This window comes from Tursiops truncatus, chromosome 18 (assembly GCF_011762595.2).
Source record: "Tursiops truncatus isolate mTurTru1 chromosome 18, mTurTru1.mat.Y, whole genome shotgun sequence".
NCBI lineage: Eukaryota > Metazoa > Chordata > Mammalia > Artiodactyla > Delphinidae > Tursiops > Tursiops truncatus.
Genome location: NC_047051.1, coordinates 24,541,383 through 24,559,417, shown reverse-complemented (window position 1 = coordinate 24,559,417; position 18,035 = coordinate 24,541,383). Strand labels below are relative to the sequence as shown.

At 37.2% G+C, this 18,035-nt stretch overlaps 1 protein-coding gene across 6 annotated transcripts in view; it reads right to left on the bottom strand.

Annotated features, from left to right (window-relative positions):
• Positions 1-18,035, bottom strand: part of VWA8 (von Willebrand factor A domain containing 8) — a 364,937-nt gene that overhangs the window by 244,000 nt on the left and 102,902 nt on the right. For all 6 annotated transcript variants that reach the window (XR_012327693.1, XR_012327692.1, XM_073795252.1 and 3 more), the window contains exons 13-14: positions 11,136-11,296; positions 6,638-6,751 (exon numbers count right to left, since the gene is read on the bottom strand). Coding sequence is in view for 4 of the 6 variants with exons in the window: in XM_073795252.1 (XP_073651353.1) it covers positions 6,638-6,751; positions 11,136-11,296 (275 nt within the window). In the remaining 2 variants the exon portion in view is untranslated. The remainder of the gene's footprint in view (positions 1-6,637; positions 6,752-11,135; positions 11,297-18,035) is intronic.

The following is an 18,035-nucleotide window of genomic DNA, read 5'->3' as shown; positions in this document are numbered from 1 at the left end:
GACAGATCATCCAAAATGAAAATAAATAAGGAAACAAAGGGTTTAAATGACACATTAAACAAGATGGACTTAATTAATTTTTATAGGACATTCCATCCAAAAACAACAGAATACACTTTCTTCTCAAGTGCTCATGGAACATTCTCCAAGATACACCATATCTTGCGTCACAAATCAAGCCTTGGTAAATTTCAGAAAATTGAAATTGTATCAAGTATCTTTCTGACCACAAGGCTATGAGACTAGACATCAATTACATGAAAAATCTGTAAAAAATACAAACACATGGAGGCTAAACAACACACTACTAAATAACTAAGAGATCACTGAAGAAATCAAAGAAGAAATCAAAAAATACCTAGAAACAAATGACAATGAAAACATGACGACCCAAAACCTATGGGATGCAGCAAAAGCAGTTCCAAGAAGGAAGTTTATAGCAATACAATCCTACCTTAAGAAACAGGAAACATCTCGAAAAAACAACCTAACCTTGCACCTAAAACAACTAGAGAAAGAAGAAAAAAATACCCCAAAGTTAGCAGTAGGAAAGAAATCATAAAGATCAGATCAGAAATAAATGAAAAAAAAATGAAGGAAACGATAGCAAAGATCAATAAAGCTAAAAGCTGGTTCTTTGAGAAGATAAGTAAAATTGATAAAGCATTAGCCAGACACATCAAGAAAAAAGGGAGAAGACTCAAATCAATAGAATTAGAAATGAAAAAGGAGAAGTAACAACTGACACTGCAGATATACAAAAGATCATGAGAGATTACTACAAGCAACTCTATGCCAATAAAATGGACAACCTGGAAGAAATGGACAAATTCTTAGAAATGCACAACCTGCCAAGACTGAATCAGGAAGAAATAGAAAATATGAATAGACCAATCACAAGCACTGAAATTGAAATGGTGAATAAAAATCTTCCAACAAACAAAAGACCAGAACCAGATGGCTTCACAGGCGAATTCTATCACATTTAGAGAAGAGCTAACACCTATCCTTCTCAAACTCTTCCAAAATACAGAAGAGGGAGGAACACTGCCAAACTCATTCTACGAGGCCACCATCACCCTGATAACAAAACTGGACAAAGATGTCACAAAGTAAGAAAACTACAGGCCAATATCACTGATGAACATAGATGCAAAAATCCTCAACAAAATACTAGCAAACAGAATCCAGTAGCACATTAAAAGGATCATACACCATGATCAAGTGGGGTATATTTCAGGAATGCAAGGATTCTTTCAATATACGCAAATCAATCAATGTGATACACCATTTTAACAAATTGAAGGAGAAAAACCATATGGTCATCTCAATAGTTTCAGAGAAAGCATTCGACAAAGTTCAACACGCATTTATGAAAAAAACCCTCCAGAAAGTAGGCATAGAGGGAACTTTCCTCAATATAATAAAGATCATATATGACAAACCCACAGCCAACATTGTCCTCAATGGTGAAAAACTGAAACCATTTCCACTAAGATCAGGAACAAGACAAGGTTGCCCACTCTCACCACTCTTATTCAACATAATTTTGGAAGTTTTAGCCACAGCAATCAGAGAAGAAAAGGAAATAAAAGGAATCCTAATTGGAAAGATGTAAAGTTGTCACTGTTTGCAGATGACATGATACTATACACAAAGAATCCTAAAGATGCTACCAGAAAAATACCAGAGCTCATCAATGAATTTGGTAAAGTAGAAGGATACAAAGTAAATGGACAGAAATCTCTGGCATTCCTATATACTAATGATGAAAAATCTGAAAGTGAAATCAAGAAAACACTCCCACTTACCATTGCAACAAAAAGAATAAAATATCTAGGAATAAACCTACCTAAGGAGACAAAAGACATGTATGCAGAAAATTATAAGACACTGATGAAAGAAATTAAAGATGATACAAATAGATGGAGAGATATACCATGTTCTTGGATTGGAAGAATCAACATTGTGAAAATGACGATACTACCCAAAGCAATCTAGATTCAATGCAATCCCTATCAAACTACCAGTGGCATTTTTCACAGAACTAGAACAAAAAATTGCACAATTTGTATGGAAACACAAAAGACCCCGAATAGCCAAAGCAATCTTGAGAACGAAAAACGGAGCTGGAGGAATCAGGATCCCAGACTTCACACTATACTACAAAGCTACAGTAATCAAGACAGTATGGTACTGGCACAAAAACAGGAAGATAGATCAATGGAACAGTGTAGAAAGCCCAGAGATAAACACACGCACATATGGTCACTCTGTCTTTGATAAAGAAGGCAGGAATGTACAGTGGAGAAAGGACAGCCTCTTCAATAAGTGGTGCTGGGAAACTGGACAGGTACATGTAAAAGTATGAGATTAGATCACTCCCTAACACCATACACAAAAATAAGCTCAAAATGGATTAAAGACCTAAATGTAAGGCCAGAAACTATCAAACTCTTAGAGGAAAACATAGGCAGAACACTCTATGACATAAATCACAGCAAATTCCTTTTTGACACACCTCCTAGAGAAATGGAAATAAAAACAAAAATAAACAAATGGGACCTAATGAAACTTCAAAGCTTTTGCACAGCAAAGGAAACCATAAACAAGACCAAAAGACAACCCTCAGAATGGGAGAAAATATTTGCAAATGAAGCAACTGACAAAGGATTAATCTCCAAAATTTATAAGCAGCTCATGCAGCTCAATAACAAAAAAACAAACAACCCAATCCAAAAATGGGCAGAAGACCTAAATAGACATTTCCCCAAAGAAGATATACAGAGTGCCAACAAACACATGAAAGAATTCTCAACATCATTAATCATTAGAGAAATGCAAATCAAAACTACAATGAGATATCATCTCACACCAGTCAGAATGGCCATCATCAAAAAATCTAGAAACAATAAATGCTGGAGAGGGTGTGGAGAAAAGGGAACACTCTTGCACTGCTGGTGGGAATGTGAATGTGAATTGGTACAGCCACTATGGAGAACAGTATGGAGGTTCCTTAAAAAACTACAAATATGACCCAGCAATCCCACTACTGGGCATATACCCTGAGAAAACCGTAATTCAAAAAGAGTCATGTACCAAAATGTTTATTGCAGCTCTATTTACAATAGCCAGGAGTTGGAAACAACCTAAGTGTCCATCATCGGATGAATGGATAAAGAAGATGTGACACATATATACAATGGAATATTACTCAGCCATAAAAAGAAACGAAATTGAGCTATTTGTAATGAGGTGGATGGACCTAGAGTCTGTCATACAGAGTGAAGTAAGTCAGAAAGAGAAAGACAAATACCGTTCACTACCACATATATATGGAATTTAAGGAAAAAATATGTCATGAAGAACCTAGGGGCAAGACGGGAATAAAGACACAGATCTACTAGAGAATGGCCTTGAGGATATGGGGAGGGGGAAGGGTAAGCTGTGACAAAGTGAGAGAGTGGCATGGACATATATACACTACCAAACGTAAAATAGATAGCTAGTGGGAAGCACCCGCATAGCACAGGGAGATCAGCTAGGTGCTTTGTGACCACCTAGAGGGATGGGATAGGGAGGGTCGGAGGGAGGGAGACGCAAGAGGGAAGAGATATGGGAACATATGTATATGTATAACTGATTCACTTTGTTTAAAGCAGAAACTAACACACCATTGTAAAGCAATTATACTCCAATAAAGCTGTAAAAAAAAAAAAAAATTCAAGCCAATTTGTAAAGCTTGTTTTTTTGGTTCAAATAAAGTATAAACTACCTGTTTACATTTGCCAACTTTTTAAAGGACCTGGCTTCACTATAAATCTCTGTGAGGTAACAAGAAAAAAAGAAAAGCGGGTCACTTCCTCATCTGTGTTCCCACAACATTATGTAGAGATCTCTATTGTAACATTTAAAGGTTGCATTTTAATTGTTTATTTCTATATCTACCTCTCTTCATATGCAGGCAATTACTAACTTCAGGAAAAACAAAACGCATATAAGAAAAGAAAAACAACTGTAGTTTACTGAATGGTTCAGCTGTGTACAGTCCTTGTGCCATGATAATAATGCAAATACTGAATGAAGTTCTAAACAAAATGATTACCTAATATTTAGGAAAAATGGGAGATAGGAAGTATGTATGTGTAGTGGGCAGAGGAATGGTGAAAGAGAGCTAAACTGTAATTTTCCATAGTAGGAAATCAATAGACAATGCCTGACACTGAAAAGTGAATCAAAAAATGTCAATGAAAGTATATTGTTTAGTGATATGGAGGTAAATATCAAAAGAAACAGCTCAGAGTTGAAAGTGGTAGCCTCTGAGGAACAGGAAACAGGAAAGTGTCCCAGGACAGATAACAGAGAACTGGCATCTTTCATTAAAAGCCTTGAAAACTATCTGGATCAAATTTCAGGCATATTTAACAATTGTTTAAAAAAACAAAAACTCAAATAAAAATTTAAAAATAAGCGAAGGAAACTAAGCAGCACTCTGATCTGTCTCCACCTATTCAGAGTGACTTCTGAGACAGAACTGAGCTGGGTTTCTATTCATGGGAGTGATGAGAATCAGTAGCGATGAAGACAGGCCACTTCGAGAAGGAAGGACTACTAACCAGTCTGAGCCAAATCCTGAACGTGAAGCTAAGGGCCACTTTGTTCCTGAAAGTGTTTTCATTTGTAAAACTGCTTATGACCATTAGGGAGAACTTGGGTTCTTTTCATAGGAAACGGTTGTCATTTCCTGGACATTTGGCTAGAAGACACCGCTCCCTAAGCCCTAAGGGAAACCAATGGGCAGTCTTGCTGATAGTTAGTGCCCAATTACTTCGATTCATCTCCTTGAAAATACAACTGTTCCCTGATGCGTGATGTAAATAATGTGCAGTAGCTGAATGTTATAATTCCCAGGTATGATATGAGAGGAATCCTTATTATTTGCTTCCCTAAACACTCAACCAAACCACCTACTGGGGTAGAGGAATCTGATGATAGGCACCTCAGAAGCATAAATAGCTGTGTAATCAAGTGAATTTTTAAACAACTTATACAGAGATAGTAAGATTTAATATTTCCACTCTAGAAAAAAATTCCAAGGAAAGTTTTAAAAATTCTCCTTAAAACATAATCACAATAAGAAATATATGTAATTATCATTTGTAGGATTTTATTGTTTTAAATATGGCAGCAAGCCCTTTTGGGGAAGGGGGAGCTACAATCAAATAAGATTCAATTAAGTAAATAGGAATTCCCCAAAGTAACAATCTCTAATTACATGAAAATATCCATGGAAATATGATGAGACAGAAAATTACTTATAATTGCTAAACCTCCTCTAAAGGAAAGTATAGTGTGCAGCTCAAAGAAATACTTTCTTTTTAACTTCTTAATTAGAAATTTTTCAAACCCATAGAAAATTTGAAAGAATAGAATATGAACACCCATATATCCTTCACCTAGATTTCACCAGTTGTTAAGATTTTACCACTTTGTGTTCTCACTCTCCCTTGCTCTTTGTGGTGTGTGTATTTGTTACCATTCATCATGTCTTTTTTTTCCCTGAAACATTTGGAAGTAAGTTGTAGAAATCTTTTCATTTTATCTGTTAAATATTTCAGCATACAGCTCCTAGGAATAGAAATATTCTCCTTGCAAAAAAATCAATAGACAGAAACCTCAATTAAGTAGTCGGAAGGCCAGAAGTGGGAGCTCCCATGCCCTGTGACAGTAGCAGAGCCCAACAGGAAGAAGAAAAACTTCCTTTTCTTGCCTGGCAAGAGCTCAGCCAATGAGAGACTAGCAGGACTCAGCCAATGTAAAGCCACTACACTTTGAACTCTCAATTCCTCCAATGGATTCTTTGTTCACTATAGCTCTCCCGACTTCCGTTTTCCCTTTTAGAAGAGTCCTTCCTCCTCTTCTTGTTGCATAAGGACTTGCACGTGGCTTGCCATGGTTAGCGATCCTAAACTGCAGTTCTTTGTTGATCTTGAATAAACACATTTTTGCTGGAGAAACAATTCGAGTCTATTTGTTTTAGGTCAACCCCCTCATAAACACAGTACCATTATGGTACCTAAGAAAATTAATATTAATTCAATATCATTTACACTTTCTCAATTGTCCTAAAATGTCTTTTACAGCTGTTTTCATTTCATCTCCTGATCCAGGATCCAATCCAATCTCATACACTGAATTTGGTTGTTACAGCTCCAGAAGGAATGTTAAAATAAGGCACAAAGGGTAATCTTGCAACAGATGACAAACCCCAGAAATCACTGATCACTTCCCAGGATGGTAGGCCCAATTAACTGTGAGGCTCCCTTTTTGTTTTTTCTGAAGTGATACAAAGTTTGGGGCCAAAATTGAATTGCTCCGGACAGCAGAAGAGGGATTATCTTCTTAAAACGAATGCTCTTATAAAATGTTTAACCCCTTATGTAACATAAGGCTGAAAGTACAGAGTACATCTCGGATAGCAAACTCAAGCATTAAAAAGTGCCACAACATGATCTTGTCTAGGACGCCAAATTATTAAGCTGTTCAAAGATATCTTGGATTCACCCTATGTTTAGAAGAATAATTTTTAAAAAGGTACACTTGACGATAAGAATAACAGTACTATACCCCAAATTACCTCTTCTGTAGCTGCTCATCAGACATTTGCAGCTCCTCCTTTAAACGCATATACCGGTCTTCTCTCAGCAGCCTAGAGCCATCATAGAGGCTTAGCTCTCGGTCATGGATCAATCTAATGGGATAGGGGAAGGTCAGCAAACAATCAGTTTTGAACACTGAAGTTATTAGAGGTAGCATCAGTCAGTTAATATTTTAGTCATATGTATTATTACTGGCAATTGAATCTAGCAATTTTGTTAAATGCACCTTTCGAAATTTTAAGTTGGCTAGTGCTGTTATACTTGGCAAAAACTGCTGGTTTCTGTACTGGAGGACAGTAGTCATGGTTACTAGATGTGAATAGGGAGGAGGAGGAGGAGGAGCTAGAAAGGGGAAGAAGGAAGGAAATGAAAAGAAACAGCTTATTGGTAAAGTAGCAGGATACAAAATTAATGCATAGAAATCTTGCATTCCTATACATTGATAATGAAAAATCTGAAAGAGAAATTAAGGAAACACTCCCATTTACCACTGCAACAAAAAGAATAAAATACCTAGGAATAAACCTACCTAAGGAGACAAAAGACCTGTATGCAGAAAACTACAAGATATTGATGAAAGAAATTAAAGATGATACCAACACATAGAGAGATATACCATGTTCTTGGATTGGAAGAATCAACATCGTGAAAATGACGATACTACCCAAAGCAATCTACAGATTCAATGCAATCCCTATCAAACTACCAGTGGCATTTTTCACAGAACTAGAATAAAAAATTGCACAATTTGCATGGAAACACAAAGGACCCCAAATAGCCAAAGCAATCTTGAGAAAGAAAAACAGAGCTGGAGGAATCAGGCTCCCAGACTTCAGACTATACTACAAAGCTACAGTAATCAAGACAGTATGGTACTGGCACAAAAACAGAAATATAGGTCAATGGAACAGGATGGAAAGCCCAGAGATAAACCCACGCACATATGGTCATCTTATCTTTGATAAAGGAGGTAAGAATATACAATGGAGAAAACACAGCGTCTTCAATAAGTGGTGCTGGGAAAACTGGACAGCTACATGTAAAAGAATGAAATTAGAACACTCCCTAACACCATACACAAAAATAAACTCAAAATGTATTAAAGACCTAAATGTAAGTCCAGACACTATAAACCTTATAGAGGAAAACATAGGCACAACACTATATGACATAAATCACAGCAAGATCCTTTTTGACCCACCTCCTAGAGAAATGGAAACTAAAAACAAAAGTAAACAAATGGGACCTAATGAAACTTAAAAACTTTTGCACAGCAAAGGAAACCATAACCAAGACAAAAAGACAACCCCCAGAATGGGAGAAAATATTTGCAAATGAAGCAACTGACAAAGGATTAATCTCCAAAATTTACAAGCAGCTCATGCAGCTCAATAACAAAAAATCAAATAACCCAATCCAAAAATGGGCAGAAGATCTAAATAGACATTTCTCCAAAGAAGATATACAGATTGCCAACAAACACATGAAAGGATGCTCAACATCACTAATCATTAGAGAAATGCAAATCAAAACTACAATGAGGTATCACCTCACACCAGTCAAATGGCCATCATCAAAAAATCTACAAACAATAAATGCTGGAGAGGGTATGGAGAAAAGGGAACCCTCTTGCACTGTTGGTGGAAATGTAAATTGATACAGCCACTGTGGAGAACAGTATGGAGGTTCCTTAAAAAACTGCAAAGAGAACTACCATACGACCCAGCAATCCCGCTACTGGGCATATACCCTGAGAAAACTATAATCCAAAAAGAGTCATGTACCACAATGTTCACTGCAGCTCTACCTACAATAGCCAGGACATGGAAGCAGCCTAAGTGTCCATCAACAGATGAATGGATAAAGAAGATGCGGCACATATATACAATGGAATATTACTCAGCCATAAAAAGAAACAAAATTGAGTTATTTGTAGTGAGGTGGATGGACCCAGAGACTGTCATACAGAGTGAAGTAATTCAGAAAGAGAAAAACAAATACCGTACCCTAACACATGTATATGGAATATAAAGAAAACAACAAAAAAATGGTTATGAAGAACCTAAGGGCAAGACAGGAATAAAGACGCAGACGTAGAGAATGGACTCAAGGACACAGGGAGGGGGAGGGTTAAGCTGGGATGAAGTGAGAGAGTGGCCTGGACATATATACACTACCAAACGTAAAACAGATAGCTAGTGGGAAGCAGCCGCATAGCACAAGGAGATCAGCTTGGTGCTTTGTGTCCACCTAGTGGGGTGGGATAGGGAGGGTGGGAGGGAGACACAAGAGGGAGGAGATGTGGGGATATATGTATATCTATGGCTGATTTACTTTGTTATAAAGCAGAAACTAACACACCATTGTAAAGCAATTATACTCTAATAAAGATTTTTTAAAAATAAAAAAACTAACACAACATTGTAAAACAACTAAAAAAACAAAAAGAGAAACAGCTGAATGACTGACTCAGGATAACCATGAGGTAAATATTAATGAACAAGGCAGCTGGTACATATTCACTTGAGTCTAACATAACTCTTTAAGGCGTAGTATTATCAAAATATTTCTATCTTTACAATTACAGGATTTAAAATATCTAAAATCTTTACAATGAAATAACTAATGCTATTTCATATACCAACTATGATGGGACCTAGCCATCCACAGCACAAACAGCATTGTCTTCCAGATGTTGCAGAGGTTGAAACCTGCTGTTCTAGGTCTTAAACCAACCACTAAAGTTTCCTGATGCCCATAGTACAGTCGCCCCACAGACCTCCGCTCGGTGAGCACTGAGGAGAGGAGAGACTGCATAATGCAGAGGTTAAGAGCATGGGCAGTGGAATCACTCAGACCTGGGTTCAAGTACCAGCCCTGTATCTTATTAGCTGAATGGACTGGGAAGGGGAAGAACTAATCCGCCTGTTTAAATTTTTTTTTTTTTTTTTGCGGTACGCGGGCCTCTCACTGTTGTGGCCTCTCCCGTTGCAGAGTACAGGCTCCGGACGCGCAGGCTCCGCGGCATGTGGGATCTTCCCGGACCGGGGCACAAACTCATGTCCCCTGCATCAGCAGGCGGACTCTCAACCACTGTGCCACAAGGGAAGCCCCCGCCTGTTTAAATTTTATCTTTTATAAAACTAGGGCAATAATACCAACCTCACAGTATTGCTGTGAAAATTGAACAGCTAATGTAAGGCACATGCTTAACATAGTTGTTCTCAATCTTAGCTGCAGATTAGAATCTACTGGGACGCAGTTAAAAATGCCAATGTCCAGGCCTCATCCTGGATCAATTACATCAGAATTTGAGGAGGTGGAGCCCAGACATCAGTAATTTTTAAGCCTCATTCCCACAAGGAGATTCCACGGTTGCGCATCTGAGAAACACTGGCTTAGCACAATGCCTGGTGTAGAGAAAGTACTCAAATTAATGGTAGCTGCTGCTGCTATTACCACTACTTGGCCTAACAGGCAAGAGATAGCCAGTAAAAGGAGGCAGTAGGTATTATTTTGTTTGTGTTTGTATTTGCCTGTTTAGAGGAGAAAAATACTGTAAATCTATAGAATGTTTACGGTAAATCACTGGAAGTTTGTGGTTATTACTTTTAAGTGCTCTCAGATTGAATGGAGATTAATGCAGTGTTCTTAGAATCCTTAATTACACTCACTATTTGCATCTTGTCAAGCACAAAAAACTTTTGAATGGTTAGTTGGGGAACTAGATTATTTCACTTATTTGAAATTTCCCAATAAGTTAAAATTTACATTTAAAAGTTAAAAACAATGTCTACAAGTGACAGAATCAAGATGTAACAAACAAACAAAAATGGTATCACTAATCTCCCGAAGTGACACAAGATGGGAATAGTTTCCATGAAAGTTACACATGAAGTCTTAACATTAAAGAGAAGTTAACTAGGAATGTGTGGATATTTGCCCCACCTAAACTGAAATAGGAAAACAACAGTGACACAAATGTTCAAGTTTGTAAACACAAAGTGAACTTTAGCCTATAGAAAATATAATCAAAGAGCTATTATACATTTTATATAAGGAACTATACTTTCTTTCTCAAAAAAGAAAAATGCTGACAGTATCACCAATAATTTAGATTTAGGATTGAAAAGGAGTTTGTGAACAGTGAAGCTTTGACATACTGCAGAAACTTCAGCTGTATGACATTGCATATATCCATCAACCTATATAAAGTTTCAAAATTACTACTTAAAAGTTTTCTTTTTTCAGCTCTTACACACAGAATTTTGCTATGGTGGTGGCTTTTCCCCAAATGTTCATTATTTGAAGTTTTACTCTACTGTGCTTAAAACAATAAAAATATCTGCTGTTCTACTTGGATATAGAATTATAAATTCCTCAGGGACTATGTAACCCAGTTTAAATTAGAAGATTGAGAAAGTTCCACGTCTGCTGCTTACGAGGTGTGTTTTTGTGTGTGTGACTCATACAGACCTTTGTAATACAGCGAATGTACCAGCATTGACTCTGTGAATGCCATCCAAGAGGACCAGCTTCCCTTCCAGAGCGGCATTTACAAGGGGTGAGGACCGCCAGGCAGTGTCTCCATTTGGAAGCGTGTATCTCTGCTGTAGCAACTCACGCGCTGTCATATCCTGAAACCAATCCCCAACACCCACCAAAGAAAATGCAGAATTAATTTTTAAGACATGGAGGATAGTTTCTTTAGCTATAGAGTTACCTCTCTCTGAATATAACATTCCATACAACAACTGGGGAGTCATCTTCTCCAATCCAAAGAGAAAGATATTCAGAAGCTTTTCTTGGTCATTTGAATTTTTTTCCTATTACTCAGCCACACAATATATATAGTCCGGGTTTTGTTTTGTTTTGTTTTTCTTCTCTATTTTATTATTTTCCCCCTCTTTTAAAATGTTCACTTGGTATCTACACAGATGACAGCAGTAATTTCTACCCAACTTCAATGGAATTTAACTCAATCGGCTTTACCCCTGAAAGGGCCAAAATATATGGCTTCCTTTTTAAGAACTAGAGGCCATACAAACTCACTGGGAGGAGATGCTTATCAATGATGTGCATTTTCTTGCAGCTGAGTTCTCCCGAAAAGCCATGCTAGGAATCACCACAGTTATTCATTTAAAGAGGCTTGAGAGTGGGCAACCTTGTCTTGTTCCTGATCTTAGTGGAAATGCTTTCAGTTTTTCACCATTGAGGATGATGGTGGCTGTGGGTTTGTCATATATGGCCTTTATTATGTTAAGTTCCCTCTATGCCTACTTTCTGCAGGGTTTTTATCATAAATGGGTGTTGAATTTGTCAAAAGCTTTCTCTGCATCTATTGAGATGATCATATGGTTTTTCTCCTTCAATTTGTTAATATGGTTTATCACATTGATTGATTTGCGTATATTGAAGAATCCTTGCATTAATAAATAAACCCCACTTGATCATGGTGTATGATCCTTTTAATGTGCTGTTGGATTCTGTTTGCTAGTATTTTGTTGAGGATTTTTGCATCTATGTTCAGTCTCGCCACTCTTATTCAATATAGTTTTGGAAGTTTTAGCCACAGCAATCAGAGAATAAAAAGATATAAAAGGAATCCAAATCAGAAAAGAAGAAGTAAAGCTGTCACTGTTTTCAGATGACATGATACTATACATAGAGAATCCTAAAGATGCTACCAGAAAACTACTAGAACTAATCAATGAATTTGGTAAAGTTGCAGGATACAAAATTAATGCACAGAAATCTCTTGCATTCCTATACACTAATGATGAAAAATCGGAAAGTAAAATCAAGAAAACACTTCCATTTACCACTGCAACAAAAAGAATAAAATACCTAGGAATAAACCTACCTAAGGAGACAAAAGACCTGTAAGCAGAAAATTATAAGACACTGATGAAAGAAATTAAAGATGATACAAATAGATGGAGAGATATACCATGTTCTTGGATTGGAAGAATCAACATCGTGAAAATGACGATACTACCCAAAGCAATCTACAGATTCAATGCAATCCCTATCAAACTACCAGTGGCATTTTTCACAGAACTAGAACAAAAAATTTCACAATTTGTATGAAAACACAAAAGACCCCGAATAGCCAAAGCAATCTTGAGAACGAAAAACGGAGCTGGAGGAATCAGGATCCCAGACTTCAGACTATACTACAAAGCTACAGTAATCAAGACAGTATGGTACCGGCACAAAAACAGAAAGATAGATCAATGGAACAGGATAGAAAGCCCAGAGATAAACCCACGCACATATGGTCACCTTATCTTTGATAAAGGAGGCAGGAATGTACAGTGGAGAAAGGACAGCCTCTTCAATAAGTGGTGCTGGGAAAACTGGACAGGTACATGTAAAAGTATGAGATTAGATCACTCCTTAACACCATACACAAAAATAAGCTCAAAATGGATTAAAGACCTAAATGTAAGGCCAGAAACTATCAAACTGTTAGAGGAAAACATAGGCAGAGCACTCTATGACATAAATCACAGCAAGATCCTTTCTGACCCACCTCCTAGAGAAATGGAAATAAAAATAAACAAATGGGACCTAATGAAACTTCAAAGCTTTTGCACAGCAAAGGAAACCATAAACAAGACCAAAAGACAACCCTCAGAATGGGAGAAAATATTTGCAAATGAAGCAACTGACAAAGGATTAATTTCCAAAATTTACAAGCAGCTCATGCAGTTCAATAACAAAAAAACAAACAACCCAATCCAAAAATGGGCAGAAGACCTAAATAGGCATTTCTCCAAAGAAGATATACAGACTGCCAACAAACACATGAAAGAATGCTCAACATCGTTAATCATTAGGGAAATGCAAATCAAAACTACAATGAGATATCATCTCACACCAGTCAGAATGGCCATCATCAAAAAATCTAGAAACAATAAATGCTGGAGAGGGTGTGGAGAAAAGGGAACACTCTTGCACTGCTGGTGGGAATGTGAATTGGTACAGCCACTATGGAGAACAGTATGGAGGTTCCTTAAAAAACCACAAATAGAACTACCATACGACCCAGCAATCCCACTACTGGGCATATACCCTGAGAAAACCATATTTCAAAAAGAGTCATGTACCAAATGTTTATTGCAGCTCTATTTACAATAGCCAGGAGTTGGAAACAACCTAAGTGCCCATCATCGGATGAATGGATAAAGATGTGGCACATATATACAATGGAATATTACTCAGCCTTAAAAAGAAACGAAATTGAGCTATTTGTAATGAGGTGGATAGACCTAGAGTCTGTCATACAGAGTGAAGTAAGTCAGAAAGAGAAAGACAAATACCGTATGCTAACACATACATATGGAATTTTAGAAAAAAAAATGTCATGAAGAACCTAGGGGTAAGACAGGAATAAAGACACAGACCTACGGGAGAACGGACTTGAGGATATGGAGAGGGGGAAGGGTGAGCTGTGACAGGGCGAGAGAGAGGCATGGACATATATACACTAACAAACGTAAGGTAGATAGCTAGTGGGAAGCAGCCGCATGGCACAGGGATATTGGCTCCGTGCTTTGTGACCGCCTGGAGGGGTGGGATAGGGAGGGTTGGAGGGAGGGAGACGCAAGAGGGAAGAGATATGGGAACATATGTATATGTATAACTGATTCACTTTGTTATAAAGCAGAAACTAACACACCATTGTAAAGCAATTATACCCCAATAAAGAATTTAAAAAAAAATTAAAAAATAAAATAAAGAGGCTTCAAAATGGAGGAAACTGAGGAGGAGAGCCATCAGATGAGGTACAGGAATTGACACACAATAGCACTTACAAGCAATTTTTTAAAATTAATTTTTATTGGAGTACAGTTGATTTACAATGTTGTGCAATTTTTAAAAGCACATACACAATGTACTAGTGCTAAAACAGTGTAACAGGTTTAAGCAAGCTATTAATAGTAGCATATAAACATCTACTTACTGTAAAAAATTTTGGTGCTAATAATATGAATAACTTTTTCTTACATGTGTTAATGTTGAAGATAATAGTTTCTTTTGTGTTATCAACTTCAGATAAATTCTGTAGAACTTATATCAAACAAAAGTTAAACATTTAGTCAATTTTATCCAAAAATGTAAAGGCTTTTGTAAATTCTTTGATACCGAACTCCAGTCTTAAGAAGATGGAAAGTGAATGAATTTGTTTATATCCACAGTGGCAACAAATCTGTACTGAAATCAAGATTAAAATGTAAGTCTTGATCATTTCAATTTTCTCACTATCAAAAAAGTACTGACTTAGGAAGCAGAAATAGGCTTATATTGAATCATAATGACACTTGAGAAACAATAATATTCAAACTGATGAAATAAAAATTCAGGGACTTCCCTGTTGGTGCAGTGGTTAAGAATCCCACTGCCAATGCAGGGGACATGGGTTCAAGCCCTGGTCCGGGAAGATCCCACATGCCTCGGAGCTACTAAGCCCATGCACCACAACTACTGAGCCTGTGCTCTAGAGCCCGCGAGCCACAACTACTGAGCCCGCGTGCCACAGTTACTGAAGTCCATGCGCCTAGAGCCCATGCTCTGCAACAAGTTACCACGATGAGAAGCCCGCACACCACAACGAAGAGTAGCCCCCGCTCGCCGCAACTAGAGAAAGCCCACACACAGCAACGAAGACCCAAAGCAGCCAAAAATAAATAAATTTATAAATAAATAAATTTAAAAAATAAAATAAAAATTCACATTTTAAGGCAAGACAAGAAAAATTTAAACGTAATTTTTTTCTCTGCCCGTTTGGGCCTCCTCCCTCCCCTCTAGTGTGCATTTTGCATCTGCTTTATGTATTAACCAGACCTCCCCAATGGCAGGAAGGCCTACTTAATCATAAAGATCAATTTTTCTTCTTCTGGGGCCAACCATGTAACTCCTTAGAAGACAGCATTCCTTTCTAAATCCAGTGAGGGGGTCACAATGACCCACCACTCGCCTTGTATGTGCAAACATCTCTGGTGAACTTCATGTACAAAGCCAATATATCATTTTCCTTAAAGACAGTGATTGGTGCAGAACAGACTGATCAGATGACTGGGGAGATACTGGGCGGCACCTAATGGAAGTTTAAGAACTTAAATACTTACTTATTAATGTTACTATCTATGTTTCTTATATTCTATTTTACAAGATTACTGTTTCCTGCATTACCAAAGGTGTGACTGAGCCTCAGATAAAATTAATGATGATTAGGTGCCTTGAAATGATTGATCAAATATATAGTTCTATCAATACAGTTCTATATATCAATGATTGTAATAGTGTAACTCTAGTATGGGAAGAAGTAACAAAAGGACGACCTTTTCCTAGACCAAAACTGACTAGCAAGCTAGGTGGTTCAGAGGCTTTTGGCAACTGCTAACAGGGCCTAGTCCAGCTATAGCACATTGAGTGACCTGTGAACGAAATCCTTTCCTGACCTGAGAATGAGTATTCCTATTGCCATGGGACAAACTGGTCACATAATGCCTCCCAAACCTTGGTCAAAATTAAGACTAAAAGGGAAGGGATTGTAAAATAAAGAATGTTGCCCACCATCCAGTTCTACAAGAATCAAGTCAGTAATCACTGCAGCCGCTGACCTACAATACACCCTAAAAGGAATTCAGGGTGAAGGTCAGGATACCCACCATCCAGTCCTACAAGAATCAAGTCAGTAATCACTGCAGCCGCTGACCTACAGGGTGAAGGTCAGGATACGGCACTTTGTGCTCTGGGGAAACTGACACACCTGGCCTTCAGGTGGTTAGATATTTTCAGAAGAAATTTTTTATGAACCTGGATTCTTGCATTTCTCCGTACTTAGAAAAACACTAAAACTATTAACTAAGATGTCTGTTCCTCATGACTAGCAGTGACCTTCTACTGAGATGTGTGCTTGACTGCAAGTGTCCCCTTCGGCAAAAATGACACACACACTGACCTCTCCCTTTACCTCTTCGGAACAGTTCTCAGAGCTCTCTAAGAGACTGTCTCCTGGGTTATAATCCTCACGTTGGCTCGAGTAAAATTTTCCGTTTCTTCCTTAGATTGACTACTGATTCATTTTTTTCATTGACAAAACTCAGCAACATAGCCCTAAAGATCCGACTTTGACACATTATCAAAATTTGGCTTAACTCATCAATGTTATCTCATTTTTCAACTATGAACTTTAAATTCTATGCAATTTATATGAGCATGTAAGACTAAATCTATCATCATCATCAGTGTTTACTGAGATGGTTCATGGTGAAAATGAGCTTATTCACACTCATGCCTATGCTACAGAACTGGAAATGCATTACTCTTGCAAGAAAAATAGGACAACTCAAAATAAATGTTGTTTCATTTTCATAACTGAATTATGAAAAAAATCAAATATATATATATACATATATAAACCTTTAAAAACATTAATATAAAAACAGGTAAATTTAAAGAAAACTCTTGGTATTAATTATTCCAGAAAAAGAGTCAGGATAGAGTGACATTACATATTGTCCTAGAGCATAAAACAAACAGAAAACATGCTTTAGCACAGTGGTTCTAAGTCAAAGATATGTATCAGAAACAGCTGGAGGAAATTCTGGAAATATATTGATAGAAGCTTAGGCCTTATCATCCTGAAGATTTGGATTCAGCAGATCCAAGGTGGGGCTTACCACCTATTTTTTATTAAACATTACATAGGTGATATCTTAAATGACTCCCAGGTGGGAAGCGCAGCTTTAAAAAGGAGACATTAACTTAATGTGAAACTTTGTCTCATTTATTTATACTCCTTCCTTATTCTGATAGGAATTATGAGACTGCAGGAAGATATATATTAATAAAATGTATAACAAAGTAGTATAAATTAAAAGGTGAAAAAAAAAGAAGGAAAAAAAAGGGAAGAGTAGGCCTTATTTCCTTTAAGCATTTCTATTGATATTCAGAAAGGAGGTAACATGAAGAAGGTATCCCACTGAAACCATATTGTTAAAGAAATGATTGGGGGTTAATTTTGAAAATCCCAGCTTCAGACTGAAAACAGATGGTTTTCTAACCCAACTCAGCTCCTTTTGCGTGGGCCCAAGAAGAGGAGATGAGGATTGTGTCTCTGGCATAAGACGTTCGAACTCCTAAGGAGATGAGGCTAGCAACTGGTAACATTTCTTTTTTTTTTTTTTTTATTTTGACAGAGAAAATTCCTCACTCTCATACCAACACATCCTGAATCACCATTCTGTACAAGATATAAAAAAGCACTACTTCATTCTGTAGTGATGGATGATTCCAAAGTACATTCATATCTTGTTAATTCACACAATGTCTACAATACTTGCCTCATTCAAATAAGTAAATATT